Source organism: Homalodisca vitripennis, chromosome 2 (genome assembly GCF_021130785.1).
Source record: "Homalodisca vitripennis isolate AUS2020 chromosome 2, UT_GWSS_2.1, whole genome shotgun sequence".
Taxonomy (NCBI): Eukaryota; Metazoa; Arthropoda; class Insecta; order Hemiptera; family Cicadellidae; genus Homalodisca; species Homalodisca vitripennis.
In genome coordinates, this window is record NC_060208.1 from 209,437,643 (window position 1) to 209,465,201 (window position 27,559).

The 27,559-nt window shown below is 34.9% G+C and overlaps 1 protein-coding gene across 1 annotated transcript in view; it reads left to right on the forward strand.

Moving 5' to 3' along the window:
* LOC124355371 (putative ferric-chelate reductase 1 homolog) overlaps positions 1-27,559 on the forward strand; it is a 102,825-nt gene that overhangs the window by 63,282 nt on the left and 11,984 nt on the right. The window contains exons 2-13 of the mRNA XM_046806488.1: positions 8,128-8,313; positions 9,088-9,246; positions 10,397-10,491; positions 15,981-16,119; positions 17,292-17,498; positions 18,713-18,823; positions 19,792-19,948; positions 20,520-20,788; positions 22,637-22,750; positions 23,884-24,043; positions 25,571-25,797; positions 26,676-26,922. Coding sequence (XP_046662444.1) covers positions 8,128-8,313; positions 9,088-9,246; positions 10,397-10,491; positions 15,981-16,119; positions 17,292-17,498; positions 18,713-18,823; positions 19,792-19,948; positions 20,520-20,788; positions 22,637-22,750; positions 23,884-24,043; positions 25,571-25,797; positions 26,676-26,922 — 2,071 coding nt within the window. The remainder of the gene's footprint in view (positions 1-8,127; positions 8,314-9,087; positions 9,247-10,396; positions 10,492-15,980; positions 16,120-17,291; positions 17,499-18,712; positions 18,824-19,791; positions 19,949-20,519; positions 20,789-22,636; positions 22,751-23,883; positions 24,044-25,570; positions 25,798-26,675; positions 26,923-27,559) is intronic.

Here is a 27,559-nt window from a genome sequence, read left to right on the forward strand (position 1 = left end):
GATTATCTATATGTAATCCATAAACAGAACTAGGTTTGCATTCTTTGGTGAGTAAACTAATCACATTGATAGATATGTAACTCACAACTTGCGCTAGAGATAAACACAATGTGATTTGTTTACACAATGAGTTTTGTTTATCAATCGCTGACTCATGCTTTATGGAGGTGAAAACAACACCAGATGTTCCGTGACATCAGGTTTTTCTTTATTCAAAAGTAATGTTTTCTTTAAAAACGTTTATTATATTGTGTCAACATTCTTGTATATTATGGGATTCCCTTATACTAAATGCGATTGAGACAAAAACAACGTTTCATATTTCGGTTTTTAGCTCAAAGAATTTTTTTATAAAACATTTCAAATAATTGTGATAAGACTTTAACTAAACAATTTTATACTCTACTAGCTGTTTCCTGCGGTTACACAAGCTTTTGGTTTCACTTCTGGTTTAAGTAAATAACCAGTAAATAAACTGGAAATTTACAGTCACATTATATTTCCAACGCCGATATAGAGTTTATTTTGTTGCCACGAGTAAGAAAATCTGTGAAAAGTGTATGTTTATTATTATGTGGTCTAACACTCAAGCTTTAAGTTCAACAAAGACTTTATATTACACACAAATATACATCTAAACTTATTGCCTTCAAATAATGATTGGTTATTTAATACACGTAACTGGCTCGTAATTGCTGTTTATAATGTGAAGGGGCTTTGATAACTTTTGGTATATTTTGCAGTGCCGCTTAGTGGTGAGTTTCATCAATGGGTATAGCATAAAAACCGTCTACTTGAAAAAATACATATACATACAAATTTTCATAATGATTGGTCAAATAGTTTCTGAATCTATAAAGGGCATACAGACAAACGTCCATTCATTTATATATATATATATATAAAATGCCTAACCACATGTCGCTAAATGTATTGGTTCAATTATTGTAGCAAATTTAATGTTAAATTTTATCGGAATATTTTGAAATCACGGCGGACAACCCACTCGAAGAGATAGACTTGGTAAAATTCAGTCCCTACGTTTAATTAATTTATGATTCTTTCTAGATAACTTTTACATTTTCTTTAAATTTTGTAATATTTGAGATAAAAACTAACGAATCATGAGTTATATATAATGAAACGTGTTTCACTTTCAACGTTTATGCCCAATAAGTGGATGACATACTATAAACCAATCTGCTCTAAGGGTTTTTTTGTTAAAACATACTTAATGTTAATACTGTTAATAACACAACTATCAAAACCATGACAACCAAAATAAAGTCCTGATCTCTCTTTCTCTAGTCACGTTTATGCAGTGAAATACAGCCAATGCCTAAGTAGCCAGTGTAAAGGAAGAATGTTTATATTTTAATATTGCCTGTATTTTATTACCGTTTTCTATATTTTTCTTTACGTTGGTGCACTAAGTTCTCGGCTACATTAATTTCTTTCTAACACTTTTATTATTTTATCACAAACCATAAGATCACTTTCCAGAAGACATAAAAAATATACACAGTGTTTTATTCCTCCACGATGAATAGTAGTTATTAAAGGTACATCATTAATAGAGAACATCTTGAAATTAGGCAATGTATGACAATGTGCTGAACTTTGTTATTACACAAGTATTTCTAAATCGTCACCCCAATAATAGCACGAACGGCGAATTCAAAACTGCCCGCAATTTATTCTGTATTTGTCACCACTAAACTCTCGTGAACTGAATAATTAAATGCGAAACAAATCATGCAACTTTAGAAACGTTGTGTTCTCCAATCTCGAGATCCGTCCCTATGATGGTCAATACACAATAACATCACACAGTATTGAAATAAATAGCATGAAATTCCACACAAACACAATAGAGATATGCACGGCTATGTTGTCCTTTCTGAAGCTTCGTCTAAACTGTCCATGAATGTTTAAATATGCCATAACTGTCCAGTAGTAACTTCTAAAATTATAGGAACCACACAACCAAAACCAAAGAATGTTTGCATTTACCAGAAGAGATTATAATACAAACTATTTGAAGAATAGAGCTCTCTCTCTTTTGATGAACATTGGAAACTCTATTTCGGATTCATTAGACAATTTCCATGTTTTCTTGTAAGATCAAACTTCTTCAACTATTTTAAACTTTCAGCGTCCAAACTTATCTATCTTATCGTGCTCTTTCCTTCTCTGGAGTCTTGTAAAATATTTTTATTTGAATTTCTTGTGTTGCATTACCATTGTTGATGTTATGATTACTGCTTATTTATTTTTGTTGTCGTTGTTTGATCTATTGTTAGGATTGCAATATTTTAATCTAAGTTTAAATTATTATTGTTGTTATAGTCACATTTATTTGTTGTTATGCGTGTATTGTTGTTAGCCAATCTACTTTTATTATCATATTTAGTATTGGTATGCTATTAATTTTTATTTTTCATAGATTTTTGTTGTTTTTTCTCTTTGCAAATCACTTATTTATGGTTGAGTGTGACGCATCTCCTATGTTTTAATTCTTTTTTAGTCTCTTTCACTGTATGTATAGTATTATTTAAAGAGGCGCTGGTCAATAGAAATTTTGTAGTAAACACATATTTGATAGTATTTAACATAGCTTTGGGTCTGGTAGATCATCAATATGTACCGCCGCAGTCTCATTTATTGAATCTAATTTGGAGTACGAGTATGTGGTTGGATTTGGAATATATTACTGGTGCATTATGCATTATTTTATAAAAAACATTTGATAGTGAGGGGGGAATTTCGGTAATAATAGAAAAATTAAATATTTGTATTAACATATATCGCTCTGAATTGATTTATGTTGAAAATGCGTATGTATCTTACAATCAGTATTACGGAGAAATCAATCTTCCGTATGCAGCGTACAGTTTGGCGTACCACAGGGATCAATCTTGGGCCCTTTGCTCTTTCTGTACGGTCTAAATAATCTGAATAAGGTAAACACTCTCAGTGCCACGTGGAGATTCGTGATAATGGTATTTGCACTACATTTATAGTAACATAGACTTCTGGGACTGAATGTGTTATCATACAAGTTTAATTTTCGCCCTCCCTTATCTTTATGCAGATGATTCTAACTTAAAAAATATCGGCTATGACTGCAGTGTCAAGAACTATTCTGAATACGTGTGTTTGTAGAATTAGAAAATCTGAACCATTACTTAAAAGTCATAATTTTGTATCAAATACAAAAATCTAACTTTATGGAATTCAAACAATAAAAAAACAATAGAGAGCCAATAATAGTGTTTGACTTAAAAGTAATTAAAAGTAAGAAAGATACGTGTTTTCGGAGGCTTGCAATAGATTAAGTTAGAGTTGGGATCATCATATAAACATGATTATAACGAAGATCGATTCTAGAATCTATGCATTAAAAGCGTCTTTTTACTGTGAATTGGAGACATTAAGACAAATACAATTTATTTATAGCCATTCCCATACATCTAATTGGTACTACAAAAATATTACATATATTATGTTCAAATAAATAAAATAACATGGATAATATCTTAGAGTAGCATAAAAAAGATACAAAGATTATGTTTAAATCAAAACTTTATGCATCTACTAAAATTATTTTTCAGATCTTAAATATAAGCAATATGTCTAATTTTAATGAGAAAACATTAAATAAGCCAATATTTAAAAAGTACATTCACATAGCTCATGGAAAAAGAAGTTTTTACTCTACGTCATAGATTAAAATGCTATAAAAGTTCCTTCATGTTATGGGAGTAAAATGTTAGATTTCGTTCCACATCACATCAATAGTGAAAATTCCCAATAATTTTGTTACATTCTAATTAACAAGTCTATTTATTATTTGAATGAGAATTTCCACCTTAAAAGTTCATTGATTTTATTTTATTAATATTAAAAAAATACACTACTCATAACTATAGCATTGTACATTAAATGAATAAATAAATAAAACTCAGATATTTAATCGAATTGTCATTAATGATATACTGTGCAATTTCCAAATCTTACTGATTTTTTAGTGCCTTACAGTTGTCTTGAATTTTAGGATCTATGATTTTGAACCGACACCGCTATTTTTAACGGTATAAAAGGAAAATGTCCAGTTTTGTAAAATTATAGGTAACAACAACTCTGCCAGCTGTACCAAATTTTAACACTGTATAAAATAGTTTACGATTTAAAATATTTTCTAAAACACTCACACAGAATATAGACAGAAAGCACAGCGTTTCAGAAGATACATGTGCCATTGAAATATTCTTCTTTTCAACAGGCCCTGAACCAATTTCTGAAATATTGGTTACCGGTTACAGAACACCCTGTATATACTGGTTTCGCTTGAACAGGTCAGATTTATACTGCAGTATATCTGAAATTACAGCATAGGCAGATTTCCTGTTTGTTTTTCCTAGTGGCCCCGGTTTTATCATATTGACGACTTCCCGCTTGTGGCAATGCCACACAACATTGGCGCTCTCCCCTCCACGGCTTCCTAGATCCTAGATTCGCTCTCAATAAGAATTCCTTCGCCGTTCTCCTTTCACATCCTTGCCTTTCGTAGCTGCAGTGGCTTTTATTGTACGTGCATTCTGTGACAGACCAAAATATGATAATATTATGATGTAGAAAATAACACCAAAACCTTATTAACTTATTTTCTTTTTCAAGATCTTCTTTCAATATGACTTCCTTAATTAGTATTTACACCTCGACTATTGCCTACCTGATTCACACTCTGAGCCAATATCATTTTTGATTAGATGAGCAAAACTTTTACCCTTTCATGGCAAGGTTTCAACCATCCTAACAGGGTACAGCTGTATACAAAACCGAATCAGTGTATATCCAGTGGCGTAGCAAAGAGGGGGGGGGCGGGGGGCCGCACCGGGTGTCACCTTTTTTGGGGTGACACCCACCCGGTCTCTCAACTTTAAGAACAATGTAAAAAGAAAAAAAACCGCTAGCACAAAAATTTCTTTTTCAGGGATTCCTCCACTAGCACTAGCTCAGCTTTATGTATAATTCGGGGATTCCCGCAAAAGGGCCTGACGCTGTCGTGGGGGATTCCCCGTCCTATACTCGTGATCTTTGACGTTTCAGTTGCAACATTTCTCAGTTGTTTCGTAAAGTGTGTTGTGTTTGGTTGGCGTGAATTGTTAAACGTGTATTATTCTATAGTGATAGATAATAAAAAGAAAAAATATATTTAAGAAACTTAAATGCTGTTTTGTGAAGACTAAAAAGATTGATTGATTGATTCATATATTTTACAAGTAAGATAATTTTATAATTAAATTAATTTCCTAGTACTTCTATGGACGAAACCTATAGGGTTATGCAAAAATGGCTAATGTCATATCAGTCATTTTTGCGTGAGTAGTCTACGTATGGACTGGCACCATAAAGTCAACCTGGGCTAATACGTCATAATATTGTTAACGGAATTTGTATCTGATTATGTATAACAAACATAATACATTTTCTTATAAAATAATATTATTATAATATATATTATTATGTAATATTATTATAATATAAGTCAGGAGATTTTATCTACTTTCATATTTTAATATCATTTTATGTTATCAGTCACACGTTTTGCACAATAATAAATTGAAATATACACTTCGACAAGTACGCGACTATGTGCTTGTTCACGTTGACGCGCGGGCGCGAAATATCAAACATATGAGGTAATATGCAAGCGTTCATGTACGAAACGCACGTTCGGGCGAATTACCGGGCAAGCTCGTGATTTTTTTATTGCTTTTTACTTTCGATGGGGTGACACCACCAACTTCCGCAACCTATGTAGCTAAGCCACTGTGTATAACCTATCTACCCATATATTTGGCTATCCTAGTCCACCAAATTTCGTTGACGTTTTGCGTTTTCTTGTGTAGACTTTTCTATTGAGGCTGGGGTTAGATCTAACAGACTTTATGGCACTCACAGTTACAGTTACAGAGGAAACAATGCAAACTTAGAGGCATCATTCAAACTTTCTCAGAAACTGCTTCTTCGACTTTTCGATGTGCCATGGCCTAGATTCTCAGTAGTGAAATGGACATGTTCTAAAAATATTTGTTACGGTGTAATTTTTTGTATTATAATAACTTATAAAAGCTTCGTGGTTTTAATGTTCAGAATTATACAAACGACAAAAACAAACAACTGCATCGAAACAATCACAATAACCGGTGTATTTTGGTTAGCTATTTCTAAAAATGTTTTAAAAAACTTGTTAAAGTTTAATTTTATTATTTAATAACTTATTAAAGATCGTAGTTTTCATGTTCAGAATTCATACAAACGACAAAAATAAACTACTGCATCGAAACAATCACAATAACTCCAGCCGGGATCGTTTATCTCTTTCTCGGGTGATACTGAGATGGGGCGATAAGCTGAGGCGGTAACCACTATACTGGGGACCACGAAAGTGTGCAGTTGGCGGAGGACCAATAGAATGGTCTGGCCCGCGCGGCCTAGCCATACAATACAATATTGCCGTCCAGCTACGGCCGACACCACAGACCGTTGTCACATTTGTACCGCCTTAACCTCAAACCAATACTGATTTGCATTGAAACCTTATCAGTATAAAGATAAAGCTTGACAAAACAATATTTAAAATGGTATGACAATTTTCATATTTTATTGTGATTACTTTTATGGTTTAATAATGATATTATTAAAAACTAGCCATTGCACACAAAGATGATTCGTTGGGTCAATTAATCAGTATTATGTACTTGTTTATTTACAGTACAATACAGCAATTTTTTCAGATGAGAGTATTTAGACCTATATTGTAAATGGTTTAGATGAGAGCAAATAAATACTCATAGAAACCCGGAAAAAAACAAACTAAGCTATTCTCTTTATTCTGTGTAGTACCATTATATCCAACACAACAAAATATCACAGCAGTTACCTTTTTTAGAAGTTAGCATTACAAAAATATATTTGACTGGTTAAACGTGAAACAAATCAAATATATTTGAAGTTACATTTCAGCATTAAATTTAATCTCAATCAAATAGCCTTTACTTAATAATGTAAAAAATAAGCAAAATGACTAACATCCTCGTTGCAAAAATGCTGGTCTCCTAAGAAAATATCACATGTGGCCTTTTTTAACCAAGGGATGTAATTATTTTAATAAGGATAATTAAAATACAAACTATTGTGTAACTACAAAAAGTTTCCTGGGGAGGGCCTCCAGACTTAATCTGGGGTATTTCCCACACCCCTAACTCCCCGGTGAGAAGATTAACACTCATAAGAAAATACATGAACTAATGATAAAATCTAAATGAATTTTATTAATTTAATGAAAAATTCCAATGTGTTTAATTAATTTCATTTCAATAATGATGGTAAAAGTTTCATCTTAGAGCATAATGGGCTTAGAATTACACAATTTGATGGGGGTATGGATACAGATACATTATAGAATATTTGCTATTATTTTATTTTTTTTTAAGTAACGACTATCCAATAACGTTTTTATCTTTTTACACAAGGCCTTTCATAAAATTATACATAATAACTAAAGATAAAATATTAAACAATGATTTTGGACCAATTCAAAATGCACCCTTCCTTTAAATAATGACTAAATTCTTTTTGACCCAAACTTTTATACATATATTAATATTTATTTTATTTTAATTTAACAAATCTTGTATTAAGCTTTATTCAGCTGATATTTGTATTAAATTGTAAAATTCAAATTGTTGATTCACACCTGATGATGGCATCTTTGATTTCGAAAGGCCTCGTGTGAAAAAAAATAATTGGATAATTGTGACTTTTATTTTATCAAATAATAGAAAATAGTGTTTTCCAATAAGAAGAGCGCCTCCTTCAATGAAATGATACAATATGTTTATTCCACTATCAGCTGACCACCAACAGTTCCACTACCAGCTGACCACCAACAGTTCCACTATCAGCTGACCACCAACAGTTCCACTACCAGCTGACCACCAACAGTTCCACTACCAGCTGACCACCAACAGTTCCACTATCAGCTGACCACCAACAGTTCCACTATCAGCTAACCACCAACAGTTCCATTGTGATAACCACCAACTGTGGATGTTGTAGATGCAGCGGTGGACGGTGGTGTGGTGTCTGTGCCTGGCAGGGGCGAGACTAGCGGGGGGGTTCTCTGGGGGGGCTCCCTCCTCTACATGTGAAGAAATGGTGCCCAAACACCGCAACACAGCTGCACAGAACAGTCAGTCCATGTACACTGTAGCCTCCTCCCACCCCCACACCCAGGACGGTAAGGTAAGTGAAGTATCGTAAATAAACACTATTCAGGGGAAACTGGAACTGCAAGCCTGCACAAATAATGAGGGATAGAAAATTGAAAAAAAATAATACTAATAGTGGAGAAGTTATTAAACTACTGTATTCTTCCCTTTTCAATTTTACTTAGTCTGGAAATTAAAAGCAATAACAGACTAAATGATAAATAACTTGATTAAAAACAAAATTATTGCGCCCAACTTATTCAAATCAACACAACTGCGATGGGTTATTTGTCTACATTACTATGCATTAAAATGTCAGTCATTCAGTAATAACCTAATAAAAAGGAATCTTCCTTTAATGTAGCTCTTACATGCAAAGTTTCAGCACTGTAATAGTATAATAATAGTATATTTTAAATGTCAATAACAAAAAAACAATACATTTGGTCACCGATGGTGGCCTTAAGATCGCAAAGGGTTAAGAATAACAGTCCAATAATTAGCTCCACTCATGCCATTCTTCATATTAAATATCCCCGTCAGAGCTCAGTTATGTTTCAAGGAACATTTTGTGTGTTTGCATCTTTTTATCTCCACATGGTGTTCATTTGGTGATTTGACACCACTTCTTTTTAAACTTGTATGCTTTAGGCCTTCATCAATAGTCTGATATAAGAAGGATCAATTCAATTTTAATTTACTCTTTCAATTTTTATTGGTTTAGAATCTCTAGAAAGGCCAGCCTCAAGGGTATGCTTACAATAAAACAAGTTCATGCAGGTTGTACTATATCCACTTTCTTGCACAGGTACGTGTGATGATATCAGCTCCGGAGGGTGCTGCAGGTGCTGCACCAGGCTTTGCAGGGTTCTTGGTGGAAGCCCGGAGCCCTCAGGAGACAGCTGCCCTCGGAACCTTCACCAGTGTTCCCGAGGAGGCCCAGACTATTGACTGTGCCCCAGGACAGGTAAAAGACAAAATATTTTGCTCAATGAAAATCACAAAATGTTACTTAAAACAGGAAAATAATTTTGTATTATACTAATTTCATTTTTGCCTCTACACATAGTATAGACTAGAATAATAGACAAAAAACCTTATATAACTAAAGATATACCATTATGGCACCTTCTTGTCTGAACTCACAAAACACCAGACTGCCGATGTAACACAGCCCTGGGCAATCTAGTGATTTGCACGTTCAAAGCAGGCACCGGCCATGACAAAGTAGCAGAATCTGATCAATTAACTTTGTAATAAATTGAACCTTTTTTATATATAATTCTAAAACTTTACATTCAAAAAACTACACTTGTACTTATCTTGTTAAAAATAATGCCTTAATTGGACAGTCATATTAAGAGATATAGTATACAAACAGCCACCTTAAGAGATATAGTATACAAACAGCCACATTAAGAGATATAGTATACAAACAGCCACATTAAGAGATATAGTATACAAACAGCCACATTAAGAGATATAGTATACAAACAGCCACATTAAGAGACATAGTATACAAACAGCCACATTAAGAGATATAGTATACAAACAGCCATCTTAAGAGATATAGTATACAAACAGCCACCTTAAGAGATATAGTATACAAACAGCCACATTAAGAGATATAGTATACAAACAGCCACATTAAGAGATATAGTATACAAACAGCCACATTAAGAGATATAGTATACAAACAGCCACATTAAGAGATATAGTATACAAACAGCCACATTAAGAGATATAGTATACAAACAGCCACATTAAGAGATATAGTATACAAACAGCCACATTAAGAGATATAGTATACAAACAGCCACATTAAGAGATATAGTATACAAACAGCCACCTTAAGAGATATAGTGTACAAACAGCACTTATTTGTGTGCCTCAAATTGTTCACAACCAATTCCAAAACTTTAATTATTGCTTTAAAGCAGTTGATTTTCTTGGTTCCAATCCAGTAACAGTGGTTGGGATAATTCATTTCATTTCTTACCATATTAAGCGGATTTGTTTAAATGGACAATGTTTTTAATAATACACAAATTAACACTAATTATATAACCATCACTTTGTGATGACACAAAACATATTTGGACTGTCATGTTGTCTAGAGCAATGCTGCAACTCACCGCAGTGGACTGCTGAAGCAGGCTGTGGAGTTGGAGTGGGAGGCACCTCCTGACTGGGAGGGTGACATCAACTTCGTGTGAGTATTCACTAGTAGTACAAGAAAACGAAAATCTCTACCACAAGAAACATTGCAGAGAAATACATATTGTACCCTTTAACCTCTCTAACTTGAACCTCAGTAACTCAAAATTCTACCCAGCAAGGATAACTCCTGGCTGGCTTATACTTTACAGTTGAACCTACCACTGGGCACAGCAAATACCGATGTGTCACTTAAATCTGGGCAACCTTATGGATGTCCTGGAGTGGCACATCACTAACTGCAAATGTCGAGATTCTGGGGTGCAAGGGTAATTCGATAGGTCTAGTCTACTGCGGGAGATAACTTTGGGAGTTGGTGGGGTTCGTTCCCTAAGTATCAGAAGTTCTTACTAGCCCCAACAAGAGTGTGCTACCCCTTGCCTGCTTTGACTTTGGTTCAAAGCTGGCCTCCCCTTCTTCCGGGTGGACACGACTTTGAGATTAGTGCCCTAATTCTTCCTCATGGATTTCAATTGGAGGACAAACTCCTAACCTTACCATCCAGAATATCCTGTCACTCCGGAAGCAGCGCTAAGGTCCTTATAGGACTAAGTGCAATATATCAGCTTCTTGTCCTAAGAGAACAAAAAAATTCAAAACTCAATAATTTGAAATGTTTTAATCCTCTTAGACCTCTTATATAACTTAATGATAATTTTTCTTCTACAACTTGAATATTTTGAAGTAAGATGAAAAAGTTTTTATAATTTGTGACTGTAAATATTAACCCATTATTAATAGAGGTTTAGGATGTGTGCACTTCAATTAATCAAAGTTGTACTTGATCAATCTTTAAATTTGGAGTTAAAGACCAACGATTTTAATATAAAGGATCTGGAAATAATAGAATGATGCCTGATGTGAGTCCATAGTGATTAGAATAACCTAGAGACAAAATTTGATACAGTGAGAGTTAAGTGAATTATATATATTTCAAAGTATGTGATTTTCAAAGATATTAATATTAACAACTCAAACTTGTTGCCAGTACACTCAGGTTCAAATCAGCAACGTTGCACTTTGTTAAAATCGTCATCTGTTGTCCATAAGATGATAACCCCTGATGATGATATGGGTTATCAATCCACTATATATGGTACGTTACAATCATCAAGAGAGGTCCAAAGGGTGAACAAGAGTTAATTTGAATAAATTGATTCTCTGATTCCAACTTTATTGTGATTTGCACTGCTCAGTAACCACTAAAGCATGGGCAGCTTCTGTGGTAGAAATCTGCTTGAACTTACATAGAATCTACAGGGTGGAACAATAAGGTTGGACTGACTATGTATTTTAAAATTCTGTGTGTTATTAGAAGCTGAAAATGAAGAGGAACGTTTTTATAATTTCCACTTCGTTTAGCCACTAGCCGCAATTTCGTATTTTTTATTAACAATTATTATATTTGAAACTATTAAATTTAAAGAAACCAAATTATGTACATAGGTTTGAATAGGTAAGAGCAAAAAAGTTATTCTTTATTTTTAGCTTAAAATCACACATAAAATCTGATAATGCATAGCCAGCCCATCCTTTTTGTTACACCCTGTATATCAAAATATAAAAAATTTATGGAATAGGAAATATAAATGGATACAAGCAGTGACCGGCTGATTGTTTCTAGATCTCGGAGAAGTTGTAAGATCCTAACTTAGATGTGCTATTCAGTTCAAGTACTATAGGCAAAGCATGTTTTGTAATCGCATTGCCAGTAAAAAAATAAAAAAGTTCTAATGCAGTTTGCGGTCTGGCATTGAGTAGTACGTTTGATGAATGCAAGCCCTACTCGGTTGACTTGTGATAACCTCGATGAGAATTTACAAAGTCTGTTTTAACTCAAATTAAGATATTAAAACTCTGACCCCTAAATAATGATCCAAATGATGTGAAGTCTTATCATTTACTCCACAGTAATATCATAAACTGGAGTCCTGAGGTCTAATAGGAACTTTCTAACTGACAATAGCTTCATATCCGTTTGGTTTAAAATATTTATTTCACACCTAAGCTAGTCCTGTTTGTAGTACATAAGCTAGTTAAGTTTGTAGTACATAAGCTTGAACTGCTTGTAGTGCATAAGCTTGTACTGCTTGTAGTACATAAGCTGGTTCTACTTGTAGCACATAAGCTTGTTCTGCTTGTAGTACATAAGCTTGTTCAGATTGTAGCAAATAAGCTTGTACTGCTTGTAGCACATAAGCTTGTGCTGCTTGTAGTATGGAAGTTTATATTGTTTGTAGTACATAAGCTTGTACTGCTTTTTGTAAATAAGCTAGTCAAGTTTGTAGTACATAAGCTTGAACTGCTTGTAGTGCATAAACTTGTACTGCTTGTAGTACATAAGCTGGTTCTACTTGTAGCACATAAGCTTGTTCTGCTTGTAGTACATAAGCTTGTTCAGATTGTAGCAAATAAGCTTGTACTGCTTGTAGCACATAAGCTTGTGCTGCTTGTAGTATGGAAGTTTATATTGCTTGTAGTACATAAGCTTGTACTGCTTTTTGTAAATAAGCTAGTCAAGTTTGTAGTACATAAGCTTGAACTGCTTGTAGTGCATAAACTTGTTACTGCTTGTAGTACATAAGCTGGTTCTACTTGTAGCACATAAGCTTGTTCTGCTTGTAGTGCATAAACTTGTACTGCTTGTAGTACATAAGCTGGTTCTACTTGTAGCACATAAGCTTGTTCTGCTTGTAGTACATAAGCTTGAACTGCTTGTAGTGCATAAGCTTGTACTGCTTGTAGTACATAAGCTTGTTCTGCTTGTAGTACATAAGCTTGTTCTGCTTGTAGTACATAAGCTTGGTTCTGCTTGTAGTACATAAGCTTGTTCTGCTTGTAGTACATAAGCTTGTTCTGCTTGTAGTACATAAGCTTGAACTGCTTGTAGTACATAAGCTTGTACTGCTTGTAGTACATAAGCTTGTTCTGCTTGTAGTACATAAGCTTGTTCTGCTTGTAGTACATAAGCTTGTACTGCTTGTAGTACATAAGCTGGTTCTGCTTGTAGTACATAAGCTTGTTCTGCTTGTAGTACATAAGCTTGTTCTGCTTGTAGTACATAAGCTGGTTCTGCTTGTAGTACATAAGCTTGTTCTGCTTGTAGTACATAAGCTTGTTCTGCTTGTAGTACATAAGCTTGAACTGCTTGTAGTACATAAGCTTGTTCTGCTTGTAGTACATAAGCTGGTTCTGCTTGTAGCACATAAGCTTGTTCTGCTTGTAGTACATAAGCTTGTACTGCTTGTAGTACATAAGCTGGTTCTGCTTGTAGCACATAAGCTTGTTCTGCTTGTAGTACATAAGCTTGTACTGCTTGTAGTACATAAGCTGGTTCTGCTTGTAGTACATAAGCTTGTTCTGCTTGTAGTACATAAGCTTGTTCAGCTTGTAGTACATAAGCTTGAACTGCTTGTAGTGCATAAGCTTGCACTGCTTGTAGTACATAAGCTTGTTCTACTTGTAGCACATAAGCTTGTTCTGCTTGTAGTACATAAGCTTGAACTGCTTGTAGTGCATAAGCTTGTACTGCTTGTAGTACATAAGCTGGTTCTACTTGTAGCACATAAGCTTGTTCTGCTTGTAGTACATAAGCTTGTACTGCTTGTAGTACATAAGCTGGTTCTACTTGTAGCACATAAGCTTGTTCTGCTTGTAGTACATAAGCTTGTTCTGCTTGTAGTACATAAGCTTGTACTGCTTGTAGTACATAAGCTTGTTCTGCTTGTAGTACATAAGCTTGTTCTGCTTGTAGTACATAAGCTGGTTCTACTTGTAGCACATAAGCTTGTTCTGCTTGTAGTACATAAGCTTGTTCTGCTTGTAGTACATAAGCTGGTTCTACTTGTAGCACATAAGCTTGTTCTGCTTGTAGTACATAAGCTTGTTCAGCTTGTAGTACATAAGCTTGAACTGCTTGTAGTACATAAGCTTGAACTGCTTGTAGTACATAAGCTGGTTCTACTTGTAGCACATAAGCTTGTTCTGCTTGTAGTACATAAGCTTGAACTGCTTGTAGTGCATAAGCTTGTACTGCTTGTAGTACATAAGCTGGTTCTGCTTGTAGCACATAAGCTTGTTCTGCTTGTAGTACATAAGCTTGTACTGCTTGTAGTACATAAGCTGGTTCTACTTGTTGCACATAAGCTTGTTCTGCTTGTAGTACATAAGCTTGTACTACTTGTAGTACATAAGCTGGTTCTACTTGTAGCACATAAGCTTGTTCTGCTTGTAGTACATAAGCTTGTTCAGCTTGTAGTACATAAGCTTGAACTGCTTGTAGTGCATAAGCTTGTACTGCTTGTAGTACATAAGCTGGTTCTACTTGTAGCACATAAGCTTGTTCTGCTTGTAGTACATAAGCTTGTACTGCTTGTAGTACATAAGCTTGGTTCTACTTGTAGCACATAAGCTTGTTCTGCTTGTAGTACATAAGCTTGTACTGCTTGTAGTACATAAGCTTGGTTCTACTTGTAGCACATAAGCTTGTTCTGCTTGTAGCACATAAGCTTGTTCAGCTTGTAGTACATAAGCTTGAACTGCTTGTAGTGCATAAGCTTGCACTGCTTGTAGTACATAAGCTGGTTCTACTTGTAGCACATAAGCTTGTTCTGCTTGTAGTACATAAGCTTGTACTGCTTGTAGTACATAAGCTAGTTCTACTTGTAGCACATAAGCTTGTTCTGCTTGTAGTACATAAGATTGTTCTGCTTGTAGTGCATTTAAGCTTGTAATGCTTGTTGCACAAAGCTATGCCATACCTGAAAATTGACTGGAAAGTGGCAAAATATGAAGTTATTATACATATTTCAAAGAAATAAAATTCAATAAATTTCTCATACAGGTTAAGAAATGTTTCTGTACACCATATTAACATGTGGTTCCCAGATGAGTTTCTGATTTTATATAAGTCCTAAAAATTTAAGTCTCGGGTATTCGTTTCAAAGAAAATATCAGTGAATGAATTTTTTTTTTCTTGGGAACAACGAATTTGAGACAAACCAGTTTGAAGTATTTTTTTAAAGTGAATTTTACTAACAAGTTGAGTTTATTATAGTTAATTGACATCAGACCTATATTGACTGCATACATAAAAAAAGAGATGTAAGATTAGTTGGCTAATCGTTTATTGTTATGATGAAAAATAAAGGGTGAAAGACTGTTCCTTGGGGGACACCACATGAGATTTTACTAAATGATGACCTTTCACCCTCCACACAAACAGTTTACCTACGATTTTGTAAATAACTTTTAAATAAATTAATAAATTCCATTAATTTCTCCTGATATTCTAATTTTTAAAGACGTAAGCCAAAATTTAGCTGTATTAAACAAGTCCTTTTGAAAGCAGTAGCTGTTGAAATGAATTAATATGAATAATAATAAATTTTATCATTGAAGCTTGTACATACAACACGCCAAGAAATTATCCTAGTTTTTGCCTTTTCTTAATTTGTAATAATTAAGATAACATGTCCATTACAGAGCAACAGTAGTGAGCAATTACACCACATACTGGGTAGGTGTCAAGTCAGAACCTGTCAGAGTTATCAGGCGTCAGGTGGAGGGGGGTCCGCCTGGAGGCATCTCCACTACCAAGGCTCCAGCTACTGTTACTGTTGAGGTAAGTATCATTTATGAGATGTTGTCTGTTTCTTTCTGTTATTTTTACTGCAAATTACTACAGAGTGTATGCCATATGGCTTCAGTGTGATTTTCAGGGAATTTTTACTGCAGGTTGTAGTAATAAACACAAGAAATCACTAAGTTTAAAGCAATTTTAACTGTGGCAAGAAAAATTACATGCACTACTTCAAGAATCAAGAAGCCTTATTGTCATTAAATACACAAATGTACAATAGACATTGTCGTGAACATAGTAAACATGTACTATAAGTAAAAACTATATTACAATACAATTATTTTTCCTTTTATGTGGTTGATGTATTTGTAATCTGAAGATAAACATTATTCTAGTGTTAAAAATTAAAAAGTTATCAACTAAAATACTCAATTTATCAAATAGAAATACACAAAACAGGAAGAAAACCAATTATGCACCAACAGTGTGACAAAAGACCTTCAACACTAACGCTTAAAATTCAAACAATTAAAATCACCGCTTAAACATATATTTATAAATAAATAACAAGGTTAAAAACAGATACAATAATTTTTTTAATAGCAAAGTTTACAGTTTACATTAATGAACTTGTATCACGGTTAGACAATAGACAATCTTTATTTGTGAAAAACATTAATAAAAAGTGTAACAGTGGTTAAAAAAATAAAATAAAATTTCACTAAGCTACAACATACTTAATTTTAAAAGCATGGACTTCTTGTACTTAATTAAAAATATAGCCACCTTACTGTTGAAATAGAATAAAAATAAACATATTGGTATCTGGAGGAGGGCCTAGTGGTTCCAATGTTCTTTAGAATATTTCCAATGAAACTTAATTCTTATTAAAACACTAAAATTTACTTCCTTAAATGAATACGTTGATTGACAAACTACGAAGTCGGTAGACTTAGCTCGACACTAACTTTAGATATCAGAGCTCAAACGTTTACCTCTTATTCTTTAATATTTTTGTTTTTTATTGCTACTTGGGTCTATTTTAATCCCTAAAAATTGTGTAATTTTAATTTTTAAATATATAAATAATTGAAAATGTTATTTTGACAATCTCTTTATTTCTCTCTTGTACAGTGTGATTAGACATAAGTGACCTGAAAGTACTTGATAAAGCAACCACTATATTGTTTACCAAGAACGACTGCTGGTTACAGGACATCCTGTCATCAGAGATGCAGCTTTACGCCGGATGTGGCAGCAGCAAGAGCTGTGTGGGCTCACCTCTCGGTTGTATCGAGACCAAATCATGTGACGCTGTTGTTGCGGTAACCAGTAGCAGCAGTGGTGGTGGCTACACGATAGACATGGTCGGCAAGCAGGTCAAATACGTAGCAGTCGGTTTCTCCGACGACACTGTCATGGTTAGTAGCCTACTGTCCGTGTAGACTACTTTTTAAATATAAATTAGTAATTACTTTTCCTCAAGTGAATGATAATACCTGCCATATGGAGACTATCGTTTATACTGATCACATTAGTAAGACAAATTTTCAACACAAAGTATAAAACATTTAGGTATCTCTAGAATGAATGGTTCATTCTGATTAGTTTAAAATAGTCCAGTAAGACCTAACTAGGGTGCATCAACAGAGTTACATCTGGGCAATTCAATGGATATCCAAAGAGTGGCATGGCACTGCAGTAAACGTGAATGATAATGAGGTAGGGGTACCTATCAGGGTACATCAACAGAGTTACATCTGGGCAATTCAATGGATATCCAAAGAGTGGCATGACACTGCAGTAAACGTGAATGATAATGAGGTAGGGGTACCTATCAGGGTACATTAACAGAGTTACATCTGGGCAATTCAATGGATATCCAAAGAGTGGCATGACACTGCAGTAAACGTGAATGATAATGAGGTAGGGGTACCTATCAGGGTGCATTAATAATGAGTTACATCTGGGCAATCCACTGGATATCCAAGAGTTTACTGTAAGCTCTCCTTCTCACCCAAGGCTGTAAAATATTTGCTAATGCTGAGCCAAGAACGTAGCCAGGAAAAGATTTTGTTAGGGACAACTGATATTTTTCCCGTAGTGGACAGAGAGTAAGGCCCCATTTTGTTCCTTAAAAAGTTCCTGATCCGTTTCTTTGTTAAGAACGATTTTTCAGCAGTACATATCAGTAATACTGAATTATTTAAATAATAATAATCGTTAACTAAAAAAGTAATTAAAAGAATTTAAAATTTGGGGGATGTCCGGACCCCTTGGGCCCCCTCGCTCTCTACATCCTTATGCTGAGCCGAATTCCATGGAGTGACATGCACCATCACCAAACTCAGAGTTCTTCCTCCTATAGAAATGAAGCTTCATGCACAATTTCAAGTCTGTCGGTGAGTTCGTTTTCAAGATATTGTACAGACAGATAAATAAACAGACAGAAATTAAATTTGTTCAGTCCCTTGAGTGATGGGCTTCTCTAACGCTCAGCGAATGGTGACTAGATGGTTAATACAACTCATCGAGGTGCCCTAATATTAATAGGATCATGTATGTTAATGTTGATATTAACACTTTCTTACATTTTTCCTATTGTTAAATTTATATGACTCTTGTGTGCCTCCAGGGTAGTGATCATGTTATCGAGTGTGTACATGAAGACAATGATGCGGAGAACGGAGTGAAAGCTTACCGATCTTGGAACCTTCCCGGAACTAAGAGCAACAGAAGAGAAGAAGTAAGTAATTCCCGCAGTAGCTCTTTGTCTCTTGATTATAACAGTAGTATGTAACTCAATCAATGAAGGCCCCTTATTAGTTCAAACGTTTCTACAATGTAAAACTGTTGTATAACGTTTCAGCTGGTATAACTCCACCACCCTGATATGTTGCTCTAGAAAATATTTCAAGAATCAAGAAGCATTATTGTCATTAAATACTACACAAGTGTACAATAGACATTGTCATAAACATAGTAAACACATCCTATAAGTAAAAACTTTATTACAATACAATTATTTTCCTTTAAGTAATTCATGTATTTGTTATTTGAAGATAAAAATTATTCAAGGGTTGAAAATTAAAAAGTGATCAAATAAAATACACAACTTATCAAATAGAAATACACAAAACAGGAAGAAAAACAATTAAGTACCAATAGTGTGACTGAAGACCTTCAACGCTAATGCTTAAAATTCAAACATTTAAAATTATCGCTTAAACACATTTATAAATAAAATATAGATATAGACTTTTTCACTGCAGAGAATGCAAGTCACAAGCACAAATCACAACTACTTAGAACTCCAAGCAGCTTTTGGGTTTGTTTGAACCCTTTTCTTTCCCTCCTTTATTTCTTTCTGTTCGTTGTTATTTTTGTATGTATTAGTATCTCCCCCTTCCTGACAAAGAGGATAGATTCCAATCCTCGAAATGTTGTGTTATACCTTTTATAACCTATAACGATGGCAAAGTCCGAAATCCTGTCATCATTACAATCTGAATTTTACAAGATACAATAATCAAAATCAAAACACTACTGATTTCCTCCTTATTGGAGGCAAAACTATCAGATTACTATAGGATATGCATGATTTTTAGTGAAAGATGTTGTATAGGAAGGATGTTGTATTTTCAGTACAAACCTGATGCTAGAGCAAACTAGACAGTTGTAGTCGGATTGATTACAAAGTGAATCCTGTTACAGAGGCAGAGTGGGTTCTCTCTAATGCGAGGGGTTTATCTCGACGGTACAGTTTACTGTAGAGTCCATCACGAAGCCGTTGTCACTGTTCAAGACAAGACCTTCAACCTGGACAAGACACCCTACAACCTCCTCTTGGCTGCTGGCTCTGAACTCAAAGGTTGGTTCCTCTAACTGATATTGTACATTTACTTTTCATAACGTTGAATCATGTAGATTGAATTTGTTATGATTGTCACAAGCTTTTAATCATGTAGATTGATTTGGTTATGAATGTAATAAGCTTTTAATAATGTAGTTTGATTTTTCATAGGCTCCTTAATGTTACTTTTTCTTCTTCACTTATCCAAAATTTTGTTCTATTTTGTCTTGAAAATGTGCTTTTGAGTGTGTGTGTGTGTGTGTGTGTGTGTGTGTGTGTTTTACTTTCACAAATTATGACTGTACTGCAAAAAACTACATTACTGTAACTCTCTATGTATCATGATCTGTATGTCAAAAAACAACAAAAAAACACACACACACACACACACACAGCTTTGTATTATTTAGAAGGGCTTTGATTAACAAGTTTAATTAAAGGACTAAATTTGTGTTTGGAAATATTTGAGGCATAAATTTTAGTTATAAGGTAAATTATTATAAAACTATTCTTTTCCATTTATGGGTGTATTCATGAATAAAGAGAGTTTGAATTGGATTTATTCTAACCTGTCTATTGTTGCAAACAGCTAATAGTGTCGGATTCCACAACAAAGCCTACGTAAGCTCGGCAGATAAGCAGCTGATGTCAGACTTCCGAGTGATAACGCCCCCTGATCCATTCTACGACGGCTGTAACGAAATCAAGACCTGCTTCGGTGCGCCAGGTGACTGTGTGGCCTCCCGGGACTGTCTCGCCGTAGCCTCGGTGTTGACTCAGGGCCTAAGGTACCAGTTCGAGATGAAGGCGAAGGCTGCCGGTTACGTGGCCCTAGGACTGTCAGATGACAGGTTCATGGTGAGTTTGTCTTTAAAGTGCATCAGCAATGTATCATATTGCCCTTTATATAGAATCTTTAAGAAAAAAGTAAAAGAAAACATGTCCTATTTGTGTTTATGAAATAAATTTCTGAAAGTTTAATTCTCTCTTCATCATAAACTCTAAACTTTTAAATTATATTCTAAAAAATAAATTGTTAAAAGATAATTCCTTTATAAAATCTATAATAAATTATTACAGAAAGGTACAGCATCTTTAAAAAGACATTCCTTAGTAAGGTACAACTGTAATGTTTGTGGAACACACTGTTCAGTTGAGTGCATAGTAAGGCTAAACAAATGACAGTGGTAATAGGCTGTAATACAAGGGCTATCCAGAAAGTAGATTACAGAGCGTTTCTCCGTTCAGTGGCTATCCACAAATAAAACAAGCAATTGTTATATACAAATTTAATCATGACTCATCAATAACATCTACTGATATGCAGAGAGTAGTAGCAGAACTAATAGAGCCAAAGACTTACACATCAACTTAATAAAAGTAATTGTCTAGATTATCACCAGATCAGACAATAGTCTTAGTTCGCTTACAAGTGGCTGTTTTTCGTAACTAACCCTACGTTTTTCAGTTCTCATAATGTCAAAAACATTGCTCACACAATTAGGTCATTGAACATTTTGGCTTCACTACAGATATAACCATTGACAATTTTCAGTGAGCAGATGTTAAACAGAAACTGCCAATAATACACATCTGCCTGCACAGGTTAGTTGAAGGGGCAGAGCTGTGTTCAATTGAATCTAGGACAAAAACAGGACAGAAGCTTATTTGAATATTGTCAGAATTCATCGAAATAAAACAACTCTAAACATAGTATGGATGTATGTTTTTTGTTTTTTCTACAATGTTCTCTAACAGTTGAATTAATTCGAGAAAAGGCCGCAGAATGGATGGACTGATGAGTTATATTTACATCAAAGCATCCGTATAATCCCAAACACATTGAGGAGTTAAACAACCAACAGTGATCAATATGGCTGCCAGCTATTTGACAATTTGATGCTATCTTTGTTGATTATAGTTCATTGTTTCAATATTTTATATGTGAGCTTTGACATGGTGTGGATCAGAGTACCTTTTTAATCAGTTCATGTTCAACAAAGTGCTTGTTGATTATTTTTTTGGATAGATGACTACTGAGCGATCCTGCCCTTGTCAGCAACCCGTCTACTTAAAGTGTTGTTCCCCAGAATAGAGAGAGAGAATATCTTTATTTTACAATCATCAATAATTGAAGTGGTGTCAAAAGTTTACAATATATTGGGGCCAAGAACAGATCCCTGAGGCACTCCTCGAGTCACGGGTTAAGATCTGAAAATGTTAGATCTTCCATGGTCAAAATGTTTAATCATGACTAGTTGGCTACGCGCCTTCAGATATGATGCAAACCATTTTTGAGCTGTACTCACAATGCCCATCATAGACAATTTCTGTAAAATGAAATCATGACTAAAACTTTCAAAAGCCTTACTTAAATCCAAGAAAATTCGAGTCACATTTTTCCCTTCATCGAGAGAGTTTAATATAAACTCTGCTGTTTTGACCATTGCTGTAAGGGTTGATTTTCCTTTCCTGAAGCATGTTAGAATATTGTTATCTTGTAGGTGATGGAGAACGCGTTCAAGTACTATTTTTTCAATTACTTTGGATGTTGTAGCAATTAATGAAATAGGCCTGTAGTTTGTAATTTCATCTTTGTTCCCTTTTTTATGTATTGGAATCACCTTGGCAACTTGAACATTCTTCCGCTGCACTCTTGTGCTGTCTTGACCTCTTGGCTTGACCTTGATGTATGACATGTTACAGGGCAGTGACAGTGTGGTCGAGTGTGTCCACGATCCTAGCTCAGTGTCAGGACCTATCAAGGCTTACATGAGCTGGAATGTGCCCCTCCCTAACAAAGGCAACATTAGGAAATCTGTGAGTACAATTTCTTATATTTTATTAACCGTAATGTCACCATATCATATCAATTTTCTTTTTTATTTCTACTGCAGATATTACTCATTGTTTTTCAAAAAGCAAGGTCCATTTTGTAGTCCCATTGTGACCACTGGAAATAGAAAATAAGTATTGGTCGTAATTGACCCATGATAAAAAAGGTTGAAAGATTAAATAGTATGTAATAATAATATAGTAATGTTCCATCTGAAAACAATATTCAAATTACAATATCTAATCATATTGTATTTACTGTAAAAAATATAACCTAGCAAACAACAATTTTAAATTCTGGAATTGAAAGAGAAATACCACATAAAACTACATTACAGCTGTTCTTTACCAATCATAATCCACTTTCAGGTCTCGGACTGGTGTTATTTATTCACCTTTTCTTGTGTCTGTCCAATTTCCTCTTCTCCTTATTACAGCACCATTTAAATTTCAATTCCTCTCCGACATTTTACCACAACTCGACAATGTATTCATTGAATATGTATAACACCAGAAATAGAGAAAATGTATCCTTAGATTTTTATAGACTAAACAAAACTACTAATAGTTACACAGTAATAGCTTTGAAAGTCTACAACTTTTTAAGGCCACTTATCTCTAAATATAGTTATAATGAATTTAAACAAAAATGTATTCCTGGATTTTAGTCAATCCATTTTATTCATTAAAAACATTGTTTGACTGTGGAATTGTTAGTTTCTAGACATAATCTATTTAGTTTAATGATTAGATTTTAAATGTTAATGTCATGTTTTTTATTTATACAGACTATATTAGAAAATGTATCAATGTTATATAATTCTGTTATTGTAATTTTGGAGGCTGTGTTTTACTTGTTATTTATTATTTGTTATATACTTGTTTTAATTTGTTATTTATTTATTCAAATTTAAAAATAATATTTAAATTGTGGTGTACCAGTTTTGGCAACTTCATGTTTTGGGTACCAATTTTCCTTATCTAGACTTTTGCTAGTTTTCATGTTTTATACATGACTTGTGTCTATGCCTGTGTAAGCTTTATGACAATAAACGTATTCTTATCCTTATTCAATCTCTCTCCCTCTCAACTGTACTACTTGTGTATTGTAAACACAGGTACCTCAGGAAGGCATGACTCTACTCAATGGCTCTTACACGGACGGAACCATCTACTGCCGCCTCAGCAGAGACCTGGTCACCACAGTCGAGGGCACCACCTTCAACCTGGCCCAGGATCAGTACTATCTCCTTCTCGCTGCCGGTAGTTCACTCAAATGTGAGTCACCCTTACTGATCTTTTCTGTTAGATAAATACCTATCAACCCTTTGCGGTCAAAAGGCCAGCAGTACTGGCCACACCAAGGTTACAGACAGCTTGCGTTAGTTTTGCCGTAGTTTGTCCTAGCAACTCATATGGCCAGTACAGATGGCCGCGCTACTTTCATTGATAGCTCAGCGGCCATATTTGTTGTTTGCTGCCCCAGATCGGAATTATTTTTCAATATCCTTTGCGTTATTTGCATAGTAATTTAAAATGTTTAAAGAAAAAATGAAAATGAAAAATAATTTAACTAGTTGCACCAAGTATTAGATTAAGTAAAACAATGAAAAGTTACCAATACCAACAATTGAAATTATTCAATAAGTTACCAGTTTCAATTAGATTGTTACAAAATAATGAGTTTGACAAAGTTGTATCTAAGTGGCTTAAGTGTAACATATTTTATACAATTGAAGAGTACATGTCTTGTTAAAATTTAAGATTTTATTTTAAAATTTTTAATTATTAACATTGTTCTTGTACATAATATAGATTTATGACATTTATTCTGATGATGCCTATTGTAATTTGTACAAATTATTTAATGGCTAATAAATATTCTTGATTTTCGATTCTTAAATACCTTTAAGATAATGTATAATAACTAGAGTAACAAAAACAAATTACCCAGCAGGTATCACTTCTGGCTGGTTTATACCTTTCAGTTGAACCTACGCACTGGGCACAGCAAAAACCGATGTGTCACTTAAATCTGGGCAACCCTATGGATGTCCAGCAGCGGCACATCACTGAACGCAAATGTTGAGATTCTTGGGTGCAAGGATAATTCGATAGGTCTAGTCTGCTGTGGGAGATGACTGTTGGAGTTTGGTGAGGTTCGTTCCCTAAGTATCAGAGGTTCTTGCTAGCCTCAACAAGGGTGTGCCACCCCCTACCTGCTTTGACTGGAGAGGCTGGTTCAGAGCTGGCCTCCTCTTCTTCTGGGGGGACATGACTTTAAGATTGATAATGCCCTAATTCTTCCTCATGGATCTCTATAGGAGGTGACCCCTACCCCCTAACATTACCCATCCTAACATTACCCATCCTGAATATCCTGTCACTCCGGAAGCAGCGCTAAGGTTCTTACAGGACTAAGTGCAATTTATAAGCTTCTTGTTTTAAGAGAACAAAAGAAGTTATTACTAGTTAAATACACAGAAAAGGGTAGGACATGAAATGTAAAATAACTTATAATGTAAAGGTGGTAGGAATGCATAAATACAATAATTCTTCGATTTTTTAAATCTTGTCATCTCACATTATTGGATAAGTTGTTAAACACCAACCCGTGTTTTGTAATAGTTCACAATAGTAGAGTGCTAAGGTTCTTTCAGGACTAAGTGCAATTTATAAGCTTCTTGTCCTAAAAGGAAAATAAACCAATCCATGGAGTGCATTATTTGTAACAAAACTCCATCTTTAATAATGCCCGGAAAGTGTATAGTTTGACAAATTATAAGTGTATATTGTGACTTGCAGCGGAGTCGGTGGGATTCCACGATGTCATTTACGTGGCCAGCGGACAGAAGGCGGCACTGACCGATGTGGGGGGTTTCACGGAAGCCAGCCGACTGTTGCTGAAACTCCACGGCGCGCTGATGGTGGCCGCATGGATCGGTGCAGCCAGTCTGGGCATCGTGATGGCTCGCTACTACAGACAGACATGGGTCACAAGTTCCTTCTGTGGGAAGGACATTTGGTTTGCGGTGAGACACCCTATCTCTTATTCCTCTCCTAGCTATAATGTTGATATGCCTGGAAATTTAAAACAGTTGGAAATAATAAGATAAAGTTCTGTGAAAAAGTCCTGTTTAATTGATTTTGCATTTTTGATAATGACCAGATAACATGGAATGTAGAGTCAAGTGGTGATTTGCTGAATGTGTTCATAAAAAATAGCATTTGAGATCATGCACAGTCACTTAATAAAACCAATAAAATTATGTAGCTCTTCCGTATCATCTTTCCTTATTATGAGATTTCGCTGAACATGAGAGAAGGTGGAGGTTGAATCTGGGTATGAGAATGGGCAGAATAGTACTACAGTTGCCTTCCTCCAGGGTGGCGTCTGACCTTCTTTCACTAAGTAGATCAATGTCTTCTCGGGTTATAGGTCTTATTACGGGACATGGTCACCTGAGGAAGCATCTTCACAGAGTCGGCATCCTTCAGAGGATCCGCTCTGTAGAATGTGTAATGAATAGGATGAAACTGCCGAACACTTGCTCTTTGACTGTTCTGCAATAGCAATCGAGCAGTTATGCCATCTTTGGTAGTTTGGGACAAGGGTGGTGAATTTCCCCAGGAGGACCCGATAGGCTGTTTTCAGCAGTTTGTAGACTGGTAGGCCTCATGGTGTGCTTCCGGGGTGCGCAAAAGGCCCTTGAGACTTAAGTGCATTGCAGTAAGCCGCCCCCTAGAAGAAGAAAAGATTTCACATAGACTATTCAATTTTCTAAAACTTTTACACTACCAATAATTTTAATTTATAAGACACATGTTTGGAATTAATGTATAACTGTCAATTATTATTAAATCCATTAATACGAGTTATTAAAAATAAACCCATTGTCTGCCCATGCAGTGGCACAGGTTTCTGATGCTGATGGTTTGGCTGCTCACGCTGACTGGAGCTGTGCTGATAGTGGTGGAGGTCGGGGGATGGGTGTCCGAGGCGAGCGTGGTCCATGCACTGCTCGGCTCAGCCACCACACTGCTATGCTTCATCCAGCCGTTCATGGCTCTCATCCGACCACACCCAGGAGCCAGTGGGCGGCAACTCTTCAACTGGGCGCATTGGTTCGTCGGCAACACAGCACACATTCTCGCCAGTAAGAGCATTTACCATACGAATATTTTTTAAAGGTAGCTTAAGGTTGGGTTGTGCAGATTTGGAACGTAACCCATATGATTTTTCTCACAGTAGACAATATTTTGAATGCTATTTAATTTGAGTACGGTGGAAGAGGCCAAGTCAACATAATCATACACAAACACTGATATTAACCAATTAGTCTATTTATATTACATCTTGATGTCAATTGAATAAAAATGTATAAACTACAGTGTTAATTAGTTTAAGATTGGTTGAAAAATTTCAAATGGTAATTTAAATATGGTTATAATTAATTTAAGATATAAAAATCTGCAATTTATGGTTGATTTTCATCCATTTGGTTAGCACTGTTTTATAATTATTTTTAAAGAAGAAGATGCTTTGAGTGTGAAACTGATAAAGGAATGATACAACTTTAAAGATGGCTACACTTCAGTGGACAGTGAAACTCATCCTAGCAACAAGTAATGAAGTTATCTATCGAGTTCACGTTTTAATCACGTTGATCATCTACCACGATGTTGAGTGGTAGATGATCAACATATTACTGTCCATGAACAACGCTACAGGGACATACTAGTGTTTCAGTCAATACAATTTTGATGGAAAATTTGGCCTTGCACAGAGTTGCT